The sequence below is a fragment of the Nyctereutes procyonoides genome, unplaced genomic scaffold, assembly GCF_905146905.1.
Source record: "Nyctereutes procyonoides isolate TBG_1078 unplaced genomic scaffold, NYPRO_anot_genome, whole genome shotgun sequence".
Classification (NCBI taxonomy): Eukaryota; Metazoa; Chordata; class Mammalia; order Carnivora; family Canidae; genus Nyctereutes; species Nyctereutes procyonoides.
In genome coordinates, this window is record NW_026575020.1 from 41,726,321 (window position 1) to 41,749,603 (window position 23,283).

Below are 23,283 nucleotides of genomic sequence, written 5' to 3' on the forward strand. Positions count from 1 at the left end.
ATGATTGGATAACTTTTGTTTTCAAGCTTCATTGCTTAAGATATATTAGTATTGACAAACTAAATTGATGTTATATTATTATTATTATTCATGTCACTTATATAGTGATGTTAGTATAATTTAAGTAATTTTAGAATCACTGATGAAGTGAAATTGTATATATATGTTTTCAAATTCTTGCTTTTTAAAACCTGGTGAATTAATAGTGGTCTTTCAGAATCTACAGATGCATAGATTAAAAGCAAAATGATTTAATTTCTGATCTCATTTTTTGTTTTGTTTTTGTTTTAAACAGTTCTGGATAGTAAAGCAATAGACCTTATGAATGCACTAATGAGGCTAAATCAGATCAGGCCTGGGCTTCAGTATAAGCTCTTGTCTCAGTCCGGCCCTGTCCATGCCCCAGTCTTCACAATGTCTGTAGATGTGGACGGTACAACATATGAAGCCTCAGGGCCATCCAAGAAAACAGCAAAACTTCATGTAGCAGTGAAGGTAAAGTTTTGCTTTTGTTTAGCAGGGCTTTGTTATTTTATGTTATAAATAAGGTGCTTATTTTTCTCAGATAAATTAATAGAATTTTTAAAGATTTTAAGGACAATGGCGCAAAGACTTTTGTCACCTCTGGGTTACAAAATTTTTTTTTAGTTTTAAAATTATTGGTGTTGATTATACAAAATTTGGAAAATGCAGAGAAAAAGACAAAAATGGGGCAGATCATTAATATTTATATTAATGATATTTTATATTAGTATTTATATTACGTGTAATATATAAATATGATATATATTCATATATATTTATATAATATACTTACAATATGTTTAGGTTGAGCTCACAGTGTGTATTTAATTTATCTTATGATTTCTTTCATTTACTATGTTATCAGTATTTTCTCATGTTATTAAAATCTTCACAAGTAATTTTTAATGGCTGTATGATTAACATGATATGGTTGTACTATTATTTGTTTAAACATTTTACTATCATTGAATATTTTGCTGTTTGCAGATTTTTCCAGTCATAAATAAATTTAATTATTATCTTCGGGCATATGGTGCCTTTTGTGTATTCCAGAATATTTTTGTAGGGAATAAGATCCAGGATTGAACCAACCAATCATGCATGTAGGTTTGTAGACAGTCCCTAAATCCTGGAATTTTTCCATGACATGCCCTCTCGTAGACAAATGTGAAAATGTCAAAGATCATGTAGACTAAAGATCAATTTTCATTTAAGAAGTTATGTAGCAGTATGGCATAAGACAGAATTGGTCTCTTTTCAGGATCATTCCATTTTGCAAGTATTATTAATATAGATGTTAACATTATCCTAGATTCTAAGGATACAGCAGTGAACAAAACAAAATCCTTCGCCTCCTGGAGCCTGCATTCTAGCATGGAAAAGATTGGAGACAGACAAATATACACATGAATAAATTATAAGCACGATGTAGGAAAACAGTAACTAAAGTGTAAAAATATAAAGCAATATTTATGTTGTGTCTTGTTTATAAAAAGGGGTACTTCAAGTATGATGAAATAGTATGAGTTTAAAATGAAGCAGAGGGCAGCCCTGGTGGCTCAGTGGCTTAGCGCCACCTTCAGTCCTGGGTGTGGTCCTGGAGACCCGGGATCGAGTCCCACGTCAGTCTCCCTGCATGGAATGGAGCCTGCTTCTCCCTCTGCCTGTCTGTGTCTGTGCCTCTGTGTGTGTGTGTCTCTCATGAATAAATAAATAAAATTAAAAAATAAAAAATAAATAAAATGAAGCAGAAAAATGAATGAGGGAAAAAAATGAATCCAGGAATAAAGCTAAAAATACAGTTTAATAACTTAGCTATAATGTATTCTGAGAATGAGTCATAAATTTAGATCTCAGTTCTCTACATCTAACTCAAAAAGCTTGTGAAATATCCCTTTGCTGTTTGTGACATAAGAACAGACAGTTGATTATAGGAGTCATAGTTGTTTTGGTTTAGAGATCAGTGGGTATTCTTCTTTAGTGGGTCTTCATAAAAAAGGATAACAGTGACATCCTTTAACATCATGGGTGATGCAGTGACAGTTTGTGAGCTGTTTGTTATAATTGCCTTTAATGTAAGCTAGTGGTCTCATAGCAACTTGGAATTCAGTAAAATTTGGGAGTAAGAACAGTGGCAGATTTTGTAATATGACAGGATTTAAATACTATTTGTTCTCACAACTACTACTAACATTTTGATATGTATTTTTCCAAGCCTTGTTTTTTAACCTACAATTCCAAAATCCAGAAAGCACTGAAAATGAAAAGTATTTCCAAAGTTTGATGCAGACTCACTTGATGGGAAGACCTGACCTGAATTGATGTAGAACTACTCTTAGTCTTTATTATTCCATTTAGTGTGAATATTTTATGTGTTTTGTGCACAGACATGGGGTACACCTGAACTCACCTAGGGATTTGGAAAATATATAGTAAATATTTTATATTAGTTTTCTAAACTGAAAAACTATGAATTCTCAAAATAGTCTGGCCCCATGTGTTTTAGATAAGGAATAGTGGGACCTACATAATAGGTATACAAAAAATATATTTAAATAAGTATTTTTTTGTTCATCTAAGAATATGAGTTTTTAAAATAGTTATCACAAAGTTCTCCTTTTTAATGATGGCCTAATATTTTTTAGTATCAATCTATAATAACATAACTAATCCTTTTAGATTTAGATGCTTCCAGTTGATTGCTTTACATCTTTTTGAACTAGTCTCATTATCCCTTAAGATATATTCTCTGGGCAGTTGGCTGGCTCTGTCGGTAGAGCATGTGACTCTTGGATCCTAGAGATCATGAGTTCAAGCTCCATGTTAGTTGTAGTGCTTATATTATTTTTATTTTTAAGATTTTATTTATTCATGAGACAGAGAGAGAGAGAGGGAGGGGCAGAGACAGGCAGAGGGAGAAGCAGGCTCCACACAGGGAGCCTGATGCGGAACTTGATCCCAGGACTCCAGGATCACACCCTGGGCCAAAGGCAGGCACCAAACTGCCACCCAGGGATTCCCCTGTAGAGCTTATATTAAAAAAAGAAACAAGGATATATTCTAGAAATGGAATTTCTAGATCAAGAAGAGAGCACATTTGAATAATGCATTAATTCACTAAATATGTATTGAGCTTCCTATTATATGTTAAGCATGTATATATTGCCATCTATATACGAGAGTTTTCAAGTTCCGTTTTATAAGCGGGTTTGGGAGTGTTTTATATTTAACATATGTTTTTGAAAATAGGTCCCACTGGATAAAAATTCTTATATTCCTTACTCAGCTTGGTAGGGGTCTGTATTTGTTACAATAGATCATACCAGAGAATCAAATCTAAACAAAATATGAAAAAGCAGTTCCTCCCCCAAGGGACTGGGGAGGGGAGCCAGCAGTGGGTACCTGACATGATGGAGATCAGTTGCCAATTTTTTCTTTCCTCTTTCAGCCCTTTTTTTCTGATGGTCCCTCACAAAGAACATAATCAGCCATATTCAATAAAAATGGAAAGAAAGGATTCAGTCCCAAGATTTATTCTCTATACTAAGTGAACCTGGCACAACATTAGGTTATAATTTGTCGTTGTAATTGTAATTGTGATTTTTCAGCCCAATTGATGTGTTCATTAGATTTGATTTGTTGGCCGGACACTTGAAACTCACTTTTTTTTTTTAGTATATCACTTTTTTGGCTTTAATATTGATTCCAAGCAAACTTTGCTTTTAGAGGTGTGAGAACTCACTACTTTTTTTTTTTTTTTAAGTTGGGCTGTATTGCAAATACACTAAGTTCCTTGAGATTATCCATCAGTTAAATAAACAATAATGTAGTGAAAGATGTTGCTATAGTAACAGATGAATATGATATGTGAGAAAAGCACAGAGAGAAATTATTTAAATTATTAAATAATTCACAGTAGATTATTTTAATTGTCTGTATGAAATTGGGAAAAGCTGCATGTCTTTCATTTTTATTGGAATAAACAAATCAAATTTATTTGTGACTCTTGACTTTTGACTTGCAGTTTGTATTAGCTAGTATTCATTCCAGACTGATGACTGTTCTCTCAGAGTGAGATTGTTCAGGGAGAGCATATTTACAAGACTTATACAGTGGAGAAAGTGTTTTAAAATATTCATGAGGATAAACCAAATGATGTTAACATACTTAGTCTTATAGTACTACCTGAGAACTTCTAAAAGTTAAGATATTGAAAAGAGGTTCTTGGCTTTCTTCCAGTGATTACAAAGAATTAATTTATGATTTGAAATGTTCAGCAGAATGCCAAAGTCTCCATATGAATTGGGTGAATTAATTTCAAATGCTCTTGGTACAGAGTTCTATTTATGTCCATTTTTAACAGATGTATTATTTTATTTATATTGGCAGAACCCATTATAGAAGATGCCATTGTGTAGAAAGAAAGTTTCGGCTGCCTGGTGTCTCATTTGTGGGGCTGTCGTTAACTGTTTTTTGAGAGACCTATTAGGTATAGTTGGGATTGTAAAGAAATATGACATACACTTCAGCAACTTAAAACATTAGTCAAGGGGGATCCCTGGGTGGCTAAGAGGTTTAGCACCTGCCTTTGGCCCAGGGCACGATCCTGGATCCTGCTTCTCCCTCCTCCTGTGTCTCCGCCTCTCTCTCTCTCTCTCTCTCTCTGTGTGTGTGTCTATCATAAACAAACAAACAATAAATCTTAAAAAAATAAAACAGTCAAGAGCTGAAAGAAATACAGAGATGTTTAGATAGGTTTAGGAACCTATCTCCATATATTTTGACATAAATCTTTAAAATAGTAACTGATAGTGCAGTATCAGCCTGTTTGAAAGAGGCTTATAAAAATGTAAGCATATTTTCTTGTAAACATCTCAAAAGCAGTATAACCTGGCAGGAGATATTAAAGCCATGCTTGTATGTGTGTGTGCTCATGGGCATTGCACACCTGCAGATAGACACACACTGTTAAGAAAACTTTATTTTAAAAAAGATAAGTGCTAGGTATTGAATGGTAATATAAGAAGAATGGACATTGGAGAAAGCCATAACTTGTCCTTGAGGGGTGGGGACAGAAATACAAACCTGATACTGTTCCTGGTTCACTTGGTATAGAAAATAAATCTTCAGCCTGAATCCTTTCTTTCAAGTATTGATTATAGTTTAAGTTGGAAGCAAAGAAGTCAATAGTAGAAAGCTTCAGATATTATGTAATTGACAGGCAAATTAATTCTAATATGAAGACTTCTTGATTCCCTTTCTGTGCTAATTTCCCCTAATGGATGGAGTCATAGAATTTAGAGGTCAGCTAATTAGTCTTCTTGTTTTGCAGTTTGGAAAATTGAGGACCAGAGAAGAAAGACAGGATTAGACCCCAGGTCTTTTGCTTTGTAGTCCATTGTACTTTTTTCATTATGCTATCTTACTTTTCCCCTCACCTCCTTGGTTGAATGTGGCTATGTTGTTTTTCTGCCTCTGGCCTCCAAATTAAATGAACCAGAAGCAGCCTCAGGTTTGCATTTCTGTCATCCTTTATTTAAACCTAATTATTCTGAGGATGTTTGTCCCATTCTCCGTGGTAAAACTCTAGTAGGTAAACTTAGTTTAACAAAAGATTCATAGATTTAGCATCACCTTGTTCTTCCTGCAAAGTGTTTCATGGATTCAAATGTTGTGGATTTGAGTTTTGTTCTCATTATTTCATCTATTCTCTGTGGTCTCTGATGTTTGAATAAAACTAATTTGTACAGGTGTTACAAGCAATGGGATACCCAACAGGCTTTGATGCAGATATTGAATGTATGAGTTCCGATGAAAAATCAGATAATGAAGGCAAAAATGAAACAGTGTCTTCAAACTCAAGCAATAATACTGGAAATTCTACAACCGAAACCTCCAGTACCTTAGAGGTATATTTATATTTTTTTTCTCCTTAGAAAAAAAGGAGTATATGTAGATTGTAGAAAATTTGAGAGATGTGGGAAAGTGTAAATAAGAAAATCAAAAGCATATACAAATGTGTGTATTCCAGAGGCTGCCATTATTAATATTTTGGTTTATTTCCATCCACCCGCTTTTTCTGGGAGTATTTTTGTGAGAGTAGTCATATTTTCATGCAGTTTTACATCTTGTTTTTTTCACTTAACTGTAAAAATATCTGTTAACATAACTGTGTAATGCACAACACATGAATGTCTCCTAATTTAACTAGCATTTTCCTTTTGTTGGCCATGGAAGTTCCAGTATTTCACAGTTAAAATATATCAACAATATCAACAATACCTGAAGAGTGAAAAACCAGAAGATCTAGCAAGGAATATAGGATTATTTGAAGTTTGTGCTGAGCTGTGGGAGGCAGTGGGTCATCATGGAGTTATCTAGCCTTGAGGAAGGCATAACCTGATCTATTGTGATCCTCAGATTCTGAATAAGTCCTGACATATGGGCTTATTGCCACAGATAATAGAATGGGACAGAAATCTTAGTACTGAGTATATACAGTATTTTGGGGAGTTCATGGAGCCCTTATTTACTGCATTCTGCATAAGGAAAAAATATTTTTCATTTGTAGAAATGAGTATTTATCAAAGACTGGACTATAATTTTTTCAGTCTATAAACCTTTTGTAGTGGCTGCTTACTGGCAGATGCTGCAGAAATTGTGTTCAGAGCCTCAAGATGTTCTCAGGCTAGAAGCACAAAAGACATGTTCATAACTAATTATAATGTAATGTGATAAGTACCACGATGGCAAAGTGAATATAATAATGTAAAACTCAAAAGAGGAAGTGATTAGGAAACTTAGACATCTATAAAATCAAAGGGAGTAAAATGTGAGTGAGGTTTTAAGTAATGAGTAAGATTTTTGCTATGTGGAGAAGAGGTGGGAAGAAAGCATTCTGGATCAGAAGAATAGGAGGTATAATGACCTGAAATTGTGAAAATACATGTTGAGAAGTGCCAGGTGGGCCAATATGGAGGGTCAGATGGAGGCTGAGGCCTGTGAAAGCCTCGCCTGACTTTTTATGTGGTACTATGGAGGAGCCCTGGCACCTGGCTTTTGAGAGGACCAGTCATTCACAGGTGATTAGTGTGGGCTCATTAATAGCTGTGTGTACATGTGTGTACAGAGCTTCTGGTAGGCACACATCTGTGCCTTGTTTCTGTAGAATGTAGTAATGGCAGGGGGGCTGGCAGAAAGAAAGCCCTTATTCTTCATTTGAAATTAAAATATTAAAATGCAAATATTTGTATCTCTTGACTCATAAAAGTGATTTCAGATTTGGAAAGCAGAGAGTGATTACCATAGACCTAGTTTCACAAATTACTCATTACTTGTAAAAGATGGAAACTGGAAACTTGCTTTGAAATTTAAAAAATGTAGATTACAAAACCTCTTCAAGAAGTGAGGGTTTTTTTTTCTTTTTTATTGAAGAATACCCAGGCATGTTCGTTAAGCTTGTCTTGAAAAGTTGTCCAGTGTTTCATTTCTTTCTACAGCATTAGCCACTTCTCTCTCTCTCTCTCTCTCTCTTTTGCATTAGCCACTTCTCAAATCAGTATGGAATAGTTTTACTAAGAGAATCGTGCTGTCCATTGGGAATGATTGTTTGAGGCATTCATTATTTCTTCTTCTTCTTTCTTCTTTCTTCTTCCAGGATTTTATTATTGATGGGGAGGGGGTGGAGAGAGCAGCGAGCAGGAACAGGGGGAGGGGCAGAGGGAGAGGGAGAAGCAGGCTCCTTGCTGAGCAGGGAGACTGGTGTGGGGCTCAAGCCCAGGACCCTGGAACCATGACCTGAGCTGAAGGCAGACACTTAAACCCACCAAACCACCCAGGCATCCCTGGGGCATTCCTTTCCTTGTTCAGCGTTTCTTGAGCAATTACTATGATAGAATTATAGACATGACCTTTAACCTCAAAAAGTGCTCAATCTTTGGGTCTTTCCATTCTTGAAATTATAGGTACGTATTTTGTGATTTGTTTTGTTTTTGGTGCTGCAGTCTCTTACATTTGAGCCTTTACATTCCCGCATGAATTACTTATTTTCCTTACTCTAGTCTTAATCTTTCCTCAAATCAGTTCTTCTACTCCTGGAATGATTTTTCTACAACACAAATCTAATCATGAACTTTCTAGAATAAAGTCTCTCTGGCTCCCCATAGTTCATGATAAAGTCAAAGCTTATTTGCATGGCATGCAAAGTCCTTTATGAATTGGCGCCATCAAGGGCTTTTCTAGTCAGAGCCTATCTTCCTATGAGATATATAGGAATTATGAGATATATAAAGGAGATATTCCACTCCCTTATATAGCCAAACTGTGCTTCTTATCATTTTCTGAACACATGTTCTTTGCTTCTCTTGGGTCTTACCATGGCTGTTTCTTCTGTCTAGAATGCCCTTCTTCTTTGTTCCCACCTTATCATGGTCTAGTGCTTGCCTCTTTAAGGTTAGGTTTGCATGTCACTTCCAGGAAAACTATCCTGATTGCTCTAGAAAATGATTACTTCTTCTGTGGTTCCATAACATACACTGTCTTACAGTGATTATGTCTGTCCCTCCCACTATACTCTAGCTCCTTAGAGCAGGGAGTGACTGCTTTTATTCTTATTTTTAAATTTCAGAATCCATACATAGTCTGTATCCTACTGGTTTTACCTTAGGTGCCCTTAAGTCTCTTTAAGAGAGAATTGAGAGCTGTGTAGGAACATTTTCTTCCCATCTCCCAAATTGAGATTTATTTCTTCCTAACTCTAAAGATGAAAAACAGTGAACAGTCATGTGTTATGTGAATCTCAGCTGTTCTGTCCACTTTGTTAGTCATTGAAAGTATTATTCTCATATGATGAATACACAGAGCAGACCCTAGAGTGCCATGTAATGGCAGGGCCACATTGCTCTTGAATACTGTTGAGACAACCCTACTTTAGAGGCAAGCTGGCTAGATGACTGACTGCCATGTTTATTGCTTGTAGAGTTTCCATACCTTTAAAGATATTTTGCCATTCATATGTAGAGGTGATCACACATCCTGGCCCCTAAATGCTTTAAAGTGTAATTTTTGAGCCTCTTTTCAACAGAAATGTAGTATAATTGTATTAATAAGAAATTTAATACTCTAAAATCTTACTTGATTGAACCTCCTTTTAGGTAAGAACTCAGGGCCCTATCCTCACAGCAAGTGGCAAAAATCCCGTAATGGAGCTCAATGAAAAAAGAAGAGGTCTTAAGTATGAACTCATCTCGGAGACTGGTGGAAGCCATGACAAACGCTTTGTAATGGAGGTGTGTACCTAGATTCAAGCCAACTTTACTTTTCCCCTCAAAGATAGAGGCTATCCTGAGATTACATGTAAAAATAGTTTTAGAGTGAATTCGTGTGGCACTATTTGACTTTTGGTGTGTTCTGTGTTGTGATATATTTAAATTAAAACTACATAGAGGAATCACATGGGATAATTGCAGAGTGTTGTTCTTGATTTTAGGTAGAAGTAGATGGACAGAAATTCAGAGGTGCAGGTCCAAATAAGAAAGTGGCAAAGGCAAGTGCAGCTTTAGCTGCCCTGGAGAAGCTATTTTCTGGACCCAATGCAGCAAATAATAAGAAAAAGAAGATTATCCCTCAGGTATGAGTTAAGTGTTGAACCTTTGCAATACTTCTGAAAAATATTACCAAAATTAAATTTCTTTTTCTGTCTTGGTGCCACTTTAGCTTTTCCTGAAGTTGTTTCTTTTTCTTGCATTTGGCATCCTTTTCTTTGGGTTAAATCGTGAATACTGTAATATTCCCTGTTCTTGGTCGTAGGCAGATGATAGATTAAAAAGAGGCTGTTAGCATTGTTTGGGGGTTTTAGGCCCTCTCAGTGAGGCGGAATGTTGAGGGATCTGGACTTTAATGAGATATTAGCATTTGTTGAGGGAAGCTGCCAGGAATATAGGGGCTTACTTTCAGCAGTCTGCAGGTGTACTTCTATTTCCTTTCCAGTTTTGTCCTTTTGCATTATTTATTTTGTATTTTCCTTTGAGGGTGGCACAGTAGAACTTGACCCTATATCACTTCTGTTCATTCCTGACAGTGGGTGAATCAGTCCTGCTGAAGGCCCAGGATTGTAACAAGGTGTTTAGAAAAGACGGCTTCCTAATTACATGCTATTGGGTAACAGATTCTTCTGTCCATTCATTTATTCATTCAAAAATATCTTGTAGTCATATTCTATGTGCATGATTGTGAGGGCAGAAGAGATACGTTATTGAATATAAGACGCACTCTCCCTGGTGGAGAGTGCTGGTGTGATAATGTCTGAATAGATTATGTGATAGAGACAAGTCAATTGAAAATGTTTAGACTCCTAGAAAGAAGCTTAGATTATTCAGGATTCTGAATGAAACAGTTTTAGTTTCTTTTACATAGGCTGAGTCCACCGGCAGAGGGTAGTGTTGATCTTATTTTATAGATGAGGGATCGAGGCCCAAAGAATTACAGACACTGCCTCTACTACCACAGCCAACTAATGATAGGGTCTCTTTCAGCTAAGGTCTCCTTCCAAAGACCGTGGGCATTCTGTTACATATTAGAGCCCATCATAGAAGTTTGTCCTGTCTTGTACTTATTATAATAAACATTGCTTAAATTCAAAGATTCAAAACATAACCGAGGAGAACTAACTTTTACTGAGATGAAATACAAGTAAAGCATTTAAATTGCATTGATACACATGAGAAGTGGTTTTATTTCCCTAAAACCTTCCAGGAAATGTGCTAAATTAGTAGAAAGATAATTGTTACCTTGTTTCTTTTGGTGTGTTTTTACCACGAGTTACATCGTGTATTGGGTCAGTTAATTTTAGTGTTTAAAAAGTGAGTGCAGATACTTAGTAGGTAGTTAAGTTTGCTTCTAGTAGATATGAGCTTGATTTTTGTGGAGTCACTCTGTTGCTGCCAGATTGTTACTTCCTGACTACTTGGACTGAACCATGTTAAAAAAAAAAAAAATGTCTGCATGAGGTTCACCCATTTTTAGAAATTTTCCATACTAGAAGCTCTAAAAATCATGTGTTCAATGTGTTTGACAGCCAGGAGGCAGTCTATTTTGGATGTGTGGGTTACATTTTTTTTTTCAGCCAAATAGAAAAATGGCTGTTCCCTGTGCATGATACATTCGACCTTGAAACTGTCCTCTCCCCTGTTATGCTAGTGGTAGAGGCGCTCCCGTGAGGAATAAAAGATGATGGCTTTTCAATGTGAGATGAATGTGTGTGTGCTCTGAATGTTTAAGCTGTTTGAGCTCTTGCTGACTTTATTCCACAGTGAACTTTGAAGCCCTACACCTTGGATATAGTAGGGAATTCTGATAGTTTTCAGTTTGAGTTTTTGTTGTGTCTTTATATTAAAAAGATAAGTATAATGTTTCATTTAAAATTAGATATTCTTGATTTTCTTAAAATTTCAGTTTTAGAAAGGGATATTTTAGCAGCCCTCTATTTTGTTTATCCTTACTTCGCTGACTTCTCAGAGTTTGCCGTTTTCTCAGTTGCTCTTGTCTGAAGTAAAGCAAAGTGGCTGTTGTTATCCTGACTGCACAATTAGTGAGAGACTCCAATAGACACAGAGATTTGTGATCTTACTAGAGTCCCATGGCCTTTTAGAGCCAGAGGGGACTTAGAAGTGGTATTTATTTAATGATTGGTCCATGCACGTATATACGTACGCATACAGCAGAAGATACAGACTCAGAGAAGTCACATGACCTTCCTAGAGTTCTCATTTTTGGTCTTCCTTCATAGTTTTTTTTTTTTTTTTTTTTTTAAATTCCCCTCTGGTTCACAGCTAATTCTTGGTGGTTTGTTTTGTGGTAGTTTTTGTCTGTGGGCAGAGAATTCAGTGGATTTCGAACCTAGGTATCAAATGTCTAGAAGTACTTTAGTCAGGCCTGAAATGTAATGGACAAAATATGACTACTGAAATTCATGTGTAAAAGATGAACTCTTTCTGAGTAACCCTCAAGTGAAAAGAAGTTATTTGCATACTTTTATGTGCCAGCATACTTTCCAGAACAGCTCTGTAAGGTAGGTGTCATTTTTCCTTAACAGATGATAAATTGAAGGTTCAAGGTCATAGACCGACTCACTGACTTATCTACAGGCTTAGGTTTCTCATAGAGGTTGTGCATTAGAGAGATGATGGGATGTTAGTTCTTATTTCTCTCAGTAATGAAAATGTGTTATTTTTAACAGGCAAAGGGTGTTGTGAATACAGCTGTGTCTGCAGCAGTCCAGGCTGTTCGGGGCAGAGGAAGAGGAACTCTGACGAGGGGAGCTTTCGTTGGGGCTACAGCTGCTCCTGGCTACATAGCTCCAGGTATGTATGGTACAGCTGCCTCTTCCGGGCCAGACTTTGAAGAACAGCATCTCGTTTATTTTCCAGGGTGATACACAGGCCCAGAAAACCTAGCACGGGTATGAGATGGGTGTGAAAGTCAAAAGAGGAGAATCTACCGAATGTCATTGTTTTCTCCTGGAACCTGCTGAGTGCCTAGAGGCTCCCTGGAGGGAGATGACAGATGAGGAATATTGCCCTTGGTTTCGGGGATGTATTTTGGCAATGAGGAAGCTAACAGATACTACACAGGGTTAGGAGTGCAGCTCTGCAAGCAGGAGGTGTCAGGGGGGACATAGTGGCTGGCTGGGTAGAAGAGAGGGAAACTGCTGGCAAGGAACTCCCTTGTCAGGGTGAAGCCTAGTTCTAATAACATTTCTTTAACTTAGCGTTTGGGATCCAGCAAAGGTCTACAGAAGTACAAAACGAGAAAAAAAGGAGAAACTTATTTATCCAGAGCTGGCTATACAGCAGACACTTTTGCGTAAATGATTTCATGTCATTGTTTTTTAATCTTCACAGTGTTTCCTCAAGTAGAAATTGTTTCCATTTTCCAGGGACGGGAACCAAGGTTTAATGGGAGGAGACAGCTAGCTCAGTCTGAGACACATTGAGAACACCAGAGCAGGGATTTGAATGTAGGTGTTTGCAGTTCCAGAGTTTATGTTCTTTGCATTTCACCAATATGGCTTGAAGGAGATGGGAAGAGATGCCCTCCTTCTGCCTTCTGTTTTAATACTTATATCATCTCGGCAGTAGATGTCAGCTTCTCATTCAAGTCATGTCGTCTGCCGTGTTGAACGTATGGAACTTCTCACTTAATAAGTAAACTGCTTGTAATTGTTGATAGGGGTGAAACTCACAAGGATTGGATCTTACTCTGTCATTATTTTGTATGTAACATTGCTGAAAAGTTCACTTAGATTGTGTCTTTTCTCTTTTTCTTTTCTTTTCTTTTCTTTTCTTTTCTTTTCTTTTCTTTTCTTTTCTTTCTTTCTTTCTTCTTTTTTTTAAGATTTTATTACTTATTCATGAGACACACAGAGAGAGGCAGAGACATAGGCAGAGGGAGAAAAGCAGACTCCTCACAGGGAGCCCAATGCGGTACTCGATCCCGGATTCCGGGATCGTACCCTGAGCCGAAGGCAGATATTCAACCACTGAGCCACCCAGTCATCCCATCTTTCTTTCTTTCTTTTTTTTTTTTTTTTTTTTAAAGAAGGAGTTAGAATAGGCTACTGGGGAAGTTCTGTGGATGATGTGGTTTTGGAATTTATTTGTAGGAGTTGATCCCAGTAGGGGCATAGCTCAGAAATGTGTCATGTAATGAATATATTCGCTCATTCAAATGTCATGTGCCTACTTTAGTATTTTACTGTCGTGCAGCATATGATCTAAAGGTGAGACATGCTGATGAGATAGTCACAATTTTCAACTGAGAAAGTGTGATGAAGGAAGGACAAGGGTGTGTTCTATGAGAGGATGTAACAGAGAAACGATCTAGGCTTTGGGGCCTGAAGGCCTCCCCCAAAGAAGTGACAGTTGACCTGAGCTTTGTAGAATGAGAAGGTGTTAACTTGGAGAAGACTAGGGTGGAAGAGTGTTGCACACAGAGGGAACAGGATGTGCAGAGACCCTGTGCTGCTGGGCCAGGGAACTTGGCTGGTAAGGATTAGAAGGAGGCCAGATGTCTGTAGTATGGAGAGCACTGTGTGTTTTGGGTGGGGGATTGTAGGGAGAGACACAACAGGGACAGGGAGTGATTTGAGCTAAAGCTAGACGCTCAGTCCCAGTTCTGGAGGCCAAGGTTTGGATTTTGGCTTTAGAATGTTAAATGCAGTGGGAAGTCGTGAAGGATTCTAAGGAGAGAAGTGACAACATCAGACTTTTTTTGTAAAGATCATCATCTATAGTGTGAAGAATAGATTGTAGGAACAGAAGTAGCTGTGAAAAGACAAGTTAGAAGGTTCTGGTAAACTTATAGTTCAGACCAGAGACAGTGCAGGTATCTCTAGTGGGTGCAGGGAAGCAGATGGGCAGCAAGAAGCAACCACACTGAAGACGTACTGCAGAAGCACAATTAATGGATTTAATATGGAGAATGAAAAAGAGGGAGGTTTCAAGGATTTCTACCAACATTTTTAGTGAGACGAACTGGGTCAGTAACTGTGTTGTTTTTAAGGAGATGGAGAATGCTTAAGGATGAGATGGGAAGGAGGGAGAGGGGAGAGGAAAAGGTTCATTGCTGTTTGATTCTGTTTATAGGTCTCAAATTAAGACACTCTTCTGTGGGCAGCCCCGGTGGCCCAGTGATTTAGCGCCACCTCCAGCCCGGGGTGCGATCCTAGAGACTGGGGATCGAGTCCCTCATCGGGCTCCCTGCATGGAGCCTGCTTCTCCCTCTGCCTGTGTCTCTGCTTCTCTCTCTCTCTCTCTGTGTCTGTCATGAATAAATAAATAAAAAATCTTTTAACAAAAACTTATTTAAAAAAAAAAAAAGACACTCTTCTGTGCACCTCACTATTTCTACTGATATTTAATATTCTTTTGCTTCATTCAATCATTATTTAAAGGAATCAGCTTTTATTAAAAAATGATAGGTAAGTTACTGAGATGAACTTTCTTGCCTTTGATTACATGTTCGGTGGGGGCTTCATCTGTCTGGGAGCATCTGCAGTTGCTTGGTCATGGACACTTAGGCACCTATCATGTAGTGGCAGTTATTGTGAAAGGCATTATGTGTGTGTCTGCTGGTTGCCAGGCTCGTTGGCTCTATAGTAGCTTTTCTCTTATGTCATCACATTGACCTCTGTGAAAGGCTTTTAAAAATGAAGCTTTTAAAAATGAAGTTCTCTTATAGCTCAGAGAAGATTCAGATTAGGTCAATTAGATTATGAATAGGTTATATGCCATTTGCAGTGTATTCTGTGCAGCAGGGACTGTAGTATTTTTACATACATTATTTAATTACATTCCCCTGCCAACTCAATTACTGTAAGACTGTGAGGCTCAGAGCAGTTAAATAACAGGCACAAAGTCACCTTGCTAGTGAAAGTGAAGTTGGGGTTGAAACCCCACAGCCTGATCAGTGGTGAGTTTAGTAGTTGTAGTTTTGTATCTCTTTAAGGAGATTTTGGTGAAATGCTTAAAACTGTGGCCTTAGTCATCCAGCTAGCTCCCTTTTCCTCGAATAGATTTGATGTGCAAACTTTTTATTTTATTTTTTTAAAGATTTTATTTATTTATTCATGAGAGAGAGAGAGAGAGGCAGAGACACAGGCAGAGGGAGAAGCAGGCTCCATGCAGGGACCCCGACGTGGGACTTGATCTGGTTCTTCAGGATCAGGCCCTGGGCTGAAGGCGGTGCTAAACTGCTGAGCCACCTGGGCTGCCCTATGCACAAACTTTTTAAAGTATTAATTTGTCTTTTGGCCTCTACTACTGTTCCTGCTGCTGCTTTCAGCTGCATTATATCCTTTTGAAATGCAGATTTAGGGAGTACTAAAGACTAAGGCTACGTTGTACTGTCCCCAGTTTTATGTGACATAAATATAGACTAAAAAGTGAAAATTTACATCTCTCGGGAAATGTTTCATTTAGTCCCTAAAAGCAGTTTACTTATTCAGCATACACTTGAGTGTTCTATTTCAAGTAAGAGATTTGAATCTGGGCAAAGATGACTGACTTGCGCCTGCCCCAGTGAATGCTTGGGGTCATATGGGGCAGGAACAGACCATTGCTTCTGTAAACACTGTGCAATATGATGCAATCTGTAACATGAGGTGGGGAGGGGGCACAAAGGAGTGAGCAGCAAACCCAGGAGACTTCACAGAGGAGGTGATGCTTGGTTCTGATCTACAGGATGCATTGCAGTTGGGCAGCTAGAGAAGTAGAAAAAAAAAATCATGGCAAGCAGCAGAATGATTATAGAAGAAGGGCTTATAATATTAAAAAGGCTTGATTTGTTTCAGGTAGTGTGAAGGGCCCATGTAGATTTTGTTCCATTTTAGAAACCAATTTCCCTAAAAATTTACCCAAGCAATTTAGTATTTATATTTTTTGGAATTATTTTATTGAGAGATTCAAGATTGTGGCTTCTGTATCACAGTATTTCTAATCCCTACAACACTATAAAGTAACTTGGAAGGTTTCTCATTTTGCAGGCATGAAAAGGCAACTCAGAAGTTAAATGTTTAAGGACATATAAGAAACTAGTGCTAGTGATGAGATGAATTATACTATATGTTGGCAAATTGAATTTAAATAAAATATTAAAAAAAATTTTAAAAATTAGGAAAAAAAAAAAAAAGAAACCAGTGCCAGAACAAATTGACTTAAAAACTTCTCTGTTCTTTAGACTTGTTTTTATTGACAATATGTGCCTTCTTCACAGGTACCAGAGTCTAATGTCAGTTTTGCCAACATTTACTGAGAGACCCTGTGCTGGGGCCAGGAATTCAGATACCAGGCAACATGGACCTTGTCCACGAGCCCACAGCCCAGTTCACACACCCATTTCAGTAGCACTTGAGGCTTCAGCCTACCCTGTCACTGCTTTCTGAAGAGACCTGGAAAGTTCTGTTTTCTAGCTTTAAAGAAATTGGTAACTTGGGTGATTCAGAGTTTAGAGAGAAGAGACAGATTTTTTTTTTTTTTAAGATTTTATTTATTCTTGAGAGACATAGAGAGACAGACAGGCAGAGACACAGGCAGAGGGAGAAGCAGGCTCCATGCAGGGAGCCAGACGTGGGACTCAATCTCAGGTCCCCAGGATCACTCCCTGGGCTGAAGGCGGCCCTAAACCGCTGAGCCACGGGGGCTGCCCGAGAGGAGACAGATTTGTTCAACAAATTATACTGAGTTGTTACTATGTTACTACTTGGCCAGACCTCCTGCCAAGTTGAGGTGATACAAAAGTGTCTAAGACTTGGTGTCTGTCACTCTATGGGAGACACAGACAAGGAGCTGATAGTTATAACACAATGTCATAAGTGCAACGAGAAAGACAGGATATTCTGGTAGGTCAGGAGAATCTTATAGGTTGTGGGGAAAAAAGCTTCCATGCTAAGCAGGAATGGAGGGTTTGGGGTATTCTGAGAATGGTTCTCATTCATCCAAATATCTGGAAGAAGTCTTCAGGGCCCGAGGTGCTGGGCCAGTCAGTACTTGTGAATACTGATTAGTTGCCCTTTGTTCTGGACTGATCTGCTTTCTTCTTTGCACTAGGCTATGGAGCACCGTATGGTTACAGCACAGCTGCCCCTGCCTATGGTATGTACACCATCTTTCTGATTTCTCCTCTTAGCAATGCTGTCACAGCAGTCTAAAGCACAGTTTGTATCCAGGGTTTCTTTAAATGAAATGGAGGATCTCAGACCTATTCATTCTAGTGACCCAACTTAAATTCCCTTTGAAAACGCCACAACCTTGTGGTTCTTGGTTTGGTTGGAGTTGCTCTTCTCTCTGCTTTGCCTGATTGAAGGACTGCTTGTTCTAATTGCCTGTTTCTGAACATACTGAAATTAAATATTTTAAGTAGTTCTTCTTACAGCCAACTTACACTCCATTCAAAGGCTACTGAAGGGCCATATCCGGTTTCCAGCTCAGCTGCTTGCCGGTTACATGGCTGCATTGAAGTTTCTGGCTTGAAACTGTCTAGGTGACTTGAGTTAGGGTTAGGAAATGTTCACTTCAAATTTGTAGCCATCATCTATTTCCATAAATTTTGCCTTAGAGGTGACATAAATGGGCCTTAGCGTGGCGATGGGGTGTCACCAGCAGTGTTACTGAAGTGCTTACTGCACAAAGTCTGTGGTACATGTTATAAAATCCTAGGAGTGTCTCCTCTCCCTCCAAAAATAAAAAATAAAAGCATCTGCAGAAATGAACCTCAGTGGCCCTTTGGATAACTTTTGAATGAGGTTTATGTGGCAATGGAGGCAGTAGGTTTGGAGTCAGTGATATGCCCTTTTAGACATTTTCCCTAACTCAGGCGCTACATGTTATAGGTCAGCCATCTGCAGGATATTTGCCATTGGAGAAGAAGAGAGCATGTGTGCGCACGTGTGAGTGTGTATTGGTGTGACCCTGGGCTGGGCGTGCATGTGCATAGCGGGGAAGGACTTTGAATATCCTAGTACTTGTGGCATTAGTCCTCCACACGAGCCTCAGGACCCTTCATTATGCTTTCTCTCTTCATGCATCAGCTTTTCCATTTTTGTTCAGATGAAAATGATGGATGGGTCCTTAAGACACTGCTAAATGGAAGCTTCATTTGATTTCATAACTGTAAAAAATAAGTAGAAAGTGAACTGTTTTACCACTTTCCCCATTAAGATAGACTGGAAAGATGTGGAGAAACTGCAAGGGTCAAACATTTGGGGTGAGTCTTCTCTATGGCAAAGTGCCACGTCTGGGGTTTCATCCTTGACCTGAATGTCTCCTCTGGAATGGTCAGGTTTGCTCAGGGCTTCCCCAGATTTCCCAGATTCTCAGATGTGGGGTACTTAGGAACTGAGAATGCATTCGAAAAAATGTTTTCACTGAGAATTTCTTATAAATTCAAATTCTCTAGCTCCTTTTGTTTTGGCCATTTGCCTTTACCATGCAGTCAGCTTCTGGATATCCTGACCACCTCATCTCTCCTGTGAATTAGGTCTGGGCAGTTGATACAAGTACATTTTGACTCACTAGTCCCATTGTAGTATGTCTTGTGTGAGCGCCAAAGCATCTGCCTTCTAGGGCAGATTGTTAATTCTGTGTCTTTCTTTCAGACATAGTTAAGTCTCACGTTCTTTAGTATAGGTTTACTAGAGCTCAGTTTTCTCTTTAGGTTTTAAGCTGCATTCATGTTTTTCCTCAATCTTTAATTTTTCTCTCTTGTTCCTCCCTTTCCTCTAACATTATACTTTCACCTTGCGGCCTCTGAGCCCTCATTCAGAAGGCTCTTCTCTTCCATGTGCCATATAACTGACTTCCAAAGCTGGTGAAATTTGATGCCCCCATTTTTCACATAAAAGATTTGGTTTTTAAATGTTACTGTGATGCCAACCTACTAAAACAATGCTTTATTTTGGCTGTAAGGTAAATATGTCTTTTGGCCTTTGTAAAGCTGTTGCATGTGGGGTAATTTCCCTCTGATCATCTGGTGCTCTTGAATACCTGCTGTTGCTGCTTTGTGATTTCTCCATAGGTTAAATACTAGAATAGAGATAGAGCAGATTTCAAATCATGCTTGAGTATGCAGAAGTTTGTGAGGCCACAAGAACTCGTTCATTACAAAATTAAGAAAGTAGTTAATCTTTCCAGATTTGCCATGCCAATACCAGCAGTAGCCATTAAGAAGACAAATACCTGGTCACAGCTCCAGTTGGAGCTTCTTTCTGAGGAGCTGAGACCTGCACAGAGAGCTGTGCTTTGGGTCTTGACAGTCATCCCTGTTTTTCTTATAATACACAATGTGCCAAAATGAGAATGATTATGGATTCCTAGAGTCCCTTTAGAATATTAATCAGTAGCATTGCTTTTGATCTTTAGAATTCATGGCCACTCACACAAATGAAATTGCTTTCTGAATATCATTCATCCTGTGATACAGCCATCTTAATTTCAAAAATACTATCAAAATGTTAGCAATTTCAAAATAGGAGATCTCTGAGAGGTTTGTGGGTCTCCTCCAAAATGGTTCATGTTGACTGACTAATCTGGAAAAGGTTAATGATCAATGATTTCTGTAAGATATTTTTTTACCTGAAATTTTTATTGGATTATTAAACTTATTTGGAGTCCTCTCCGTTTCTTTTCTCTGTAGGTTTACCCAAGAGAATGGTTCTGTTGCCCGTTATGAAATTCCCAACATATCCTGTTCCCCACTACTCATTCTTTTAGCAAATGACAGAAGCTAATTCCTATTGAACAACAAATACAGTACAATACAGAATGTTAGAGAAAAAGCCTTTTTATCCTGCTTTCTTTGAACACATACTTGATCAAAATTATTTGTAAAGAACATCTTTCCTACTTTTTGATTTTAACAAATGCAAATTTAGTTCTCTAAAACTTGAAAACCAACAAAAAAGAAACTAGTTCTGTGAAACGGTACCTCATTTCCGGAAAATAACTTATACCAGCCCTTCTGTTCTAGGGAAATAAGTCTAGCAGTTCAAAGTTTAAGTTTTAAGAGGAGTATCAGATTATGTAAAATTTGTGAAGGATGTATAGAGTCTCAAACACTGATCACAAATAAACTGCTTTGTTGTAACACAGAGTACTGCCTGGTTCCTGATGCAGTCACTGATTCTTAGCTCTGATTGATATGTATTTGCCCCAGGGCACTTGAATTTGGGCTGTAGTTATTTTTTTTAATACAATAGAGACTTTTCTTTTAAACTTTAACTTTGTAAATATTGAAGTGTGTAATTAAAGCCAATAAAATATGGGTTTGAATATTGTTTTAGCTTATTATTTTTGATATGTTTTGGTATCAAATTATAAGGATTGAAAACTAATCAGTTAGCCCTAGAAACCCATTGATTTGTAAGGAAACTGCTAAAACAAAGCAAAAGGCAATTGTTAGTTCAAGCCAGTCTATTTACTTTGTAAGCCCTTTGTACAGCTGGACAAGGGCATTCCCATGATAAAGGTATATTCTGTTATTGGAGCATTGCTTAGTAAAATGATGGCACTACCCAGAGATGGGCAAGGAGGAATGTGATTAATTTAGTTTCCTAATTTCCAAGTTTTAAAAGAGAATAAATTAATCAATCAATCACCCTCTCTTGTTCTTGTGGCCTTCTTCACTCTGTAAGATACTGTGTTCACTTCCCTGGCTTTTTTCATGCAGATAGAAGATTAGCGATTTTTCTGGGATTCATTGAAAGGTCTCTTTTCCTCTTCAATTACATCAGAATCTAAAGCAGCAACAGGGTCCCCATAAAAACTTGCTCTTCAATTGTCCCAGTTCTTGTTGAGTGCTGCTGTGAAAAGTGACAGGTTTCAGCCATGGGTCAGCATTTATTTTTAAGTTTTTCTTAAAATTTATCTGATTAAGCTGGTGAAAAACGATCAGTCGGTAACGTTGTGCTGTCCTGTAAAGGGTGCAGACCTGAGCCTTCCCCTGCATTCTCGCCTTGTTTGGAGAGCCTCTGATATTACTAGAAGGTAATGGTTTCATTAAGGTATTCACCCCCATGAAGGCACCAGTGTGGTCCCGTGTCGATATTTATAAGTCGCTGTGTCTTAAAAATGTTTGTTTTTAGTACAAATTAGCTTCTTTCTTTCCTCTTAAGTTCTGTTTCTCAGAGCCAAATAGTGCCCATCAGTGAGAATGGGCTTCACAAAATAAGGCAAATTTATGTACCATATTTCTTTGGGACCACTAAATGAGAATGAGATAGGCAACTTAAAACAAATGTTAGTGTCATTTCTCAGATGTGGATTTATTATACAGTGGCTTGTTGCTTCTGCTCCTTGACCTTTAGTCTTTATTAGTGGTGGGTGATACTTTAATAAAACCTCATCACTTGCTAGAAATAGCTGTGAACTTACCATTCTCATCCTGTGCATTAGTGGCTAGACATAAACCAGAGGGCCCATTGCAGCTGGGAGTTGTCATGTTTCATTGATTCATTTTGCTGACCTATGGATGAAACAGAGCCATCACTGAGAAGAAAAAGCATGGCTGGTAATGTCCAGTTTTTATTAATTCAATATTTACAATAGTCCTCTCTGTGTTTGGAATACTATTAATTGGCAGCTGCAGCCAGATTGTTATTTGAAATTGATTGTCAAATTTGCATTCCAAGTTGGAATCTCTCTGGAGATTTCTCTTTAGAAAATTCTTTTGAAGTAGCTGACTCAGCTTCATAATTTAACCCCTCTATGATGGTGAAAAGGGAGCTGTGCTGTTTTCCAACATGATGGCAGTCATTTCAAATGGTTTCTACCAAGTCTTTTTTTTTTTTTAATTTTGTTGTTTGTTGGAAGTTACTAACCATGTTGTAAACCTGCCCAGTTGCTGCAAACTTTTACATTTCTCTGCTTTACTTAAAATAATTGAGCTGTCAAGTCCTTTGTTAGAAGTGGTAACCATGCAAGTTCAAATGTTTAAATTTTGTAATGAATTAAGTGTCCCCCTCCCCCCTTCTGCCCTTCCCACCCCTCCATTTTGTAATGAAAATTCCACTTACAGCTGAAAGAGCAGAGAAATATAAATGAAGCTCTTGGCTTCACCAAATTCTGTGACATTAACACCAAGTGTTGCTTCTCTGCTCTTTTCTCCACTGTAGGCGGTTTTTTCATTGACAGCCCCTATTGCCAGCCTCTGAGCGTCGCGCCACTTATTATTCACTTGGGCCCTCAAGATTTCTTCTCTGACTTCTAGAACCATCAGGTTGTCTGGCTTGAAATGGCAATTTCTGTTTTGGTCTTAAGAGCATTGTGACCCCCTGAGGCTTTCCAGCTATCAGATACACCACTCTGACACCTTCTTTTGGAAAGCAATGACTGAGCATTTTAAAGAAGAGCAATACTTTATTCAAAGCCACGGTGTCTGTTTTAAAACTCTTCCTTTGGAAACCTAGCAATATCTGTACTTAACCCCTCCTAGCGTAGTCTCTTGTCAGGGAGTTTACAGACCAGTGTAGAACTTAGAATCAGTATGTGAGTTGTGCTATCTCCTGACAGTTTTTAAACTTTTGTAGCACATAAATTGGGTAGTTGCATTCCTGACTGCGTCAGTTAGCGCTATTATAATTTCTCAGAGATAGGGGTCCTCCTTGAAGCCATATTCTTTGCATGGGGGTTGGTGCCCAATCAGGGATGTGGCCTGCAGCTTGGGTCCCTTCTGGTTGCAGGAGCACCCCCTCTCTTGTGCAAGGTAATT

At 38.2% G+C, this 23,283-nt stretch overlaps 1 protein-coding gene across 5 annotated transcripts in view; it reads left to right on the plus strand.

Annotated features, from left to right (window-relative positions):
• STRBP (spermatid perinuclear RNA binding protein) overlaps positions 1 to 23,283 on the plus strand; it is a 143,325-nt gene that overhangs the window by 107,700 nt on the left and 12,342 nt on the right. For 3 of the 5 annotated variants that reach the window (XR_008663687.1, XR_008663688.1, XM_055319517.1), the window contains exons 12-17: positions 296 to 495; positions 5,775 to 5,933; positions 9,177 to 9,311; positions 9,512 to 9,652; positions 12,260 to 12,383; positions 17,628 to 17,672. Coding sequence is in view for 3 of the 5 variants with exons in the window: in XM_055319517.1 (XP_055175492.1) it covers positions 296 to 495; positions 5,775 to 5,933; positions 9,177 to 9,311; positions 9,512 to 9,652; positions 12,260 to 12,383; positions 17,628 to 17,672 (804 nt within the window). In the remaining 2 variants the exon portion in view is untranslated. Of the gene's footprint in view, positions 1 to 295; positions 496 to 5,774; positions 5,934 to 9,176; positions 9,312 to 9,511; positions 9,653 to 12,259; positions 12,384 to 17,627; positions 17,673 to 20,211; positions 20,852 to 23,283 lie in introns of those variants that run through there. The other 2 variants (XM_055319508.1, XM_055319501.1) reach the window with 1 other exon arrangement.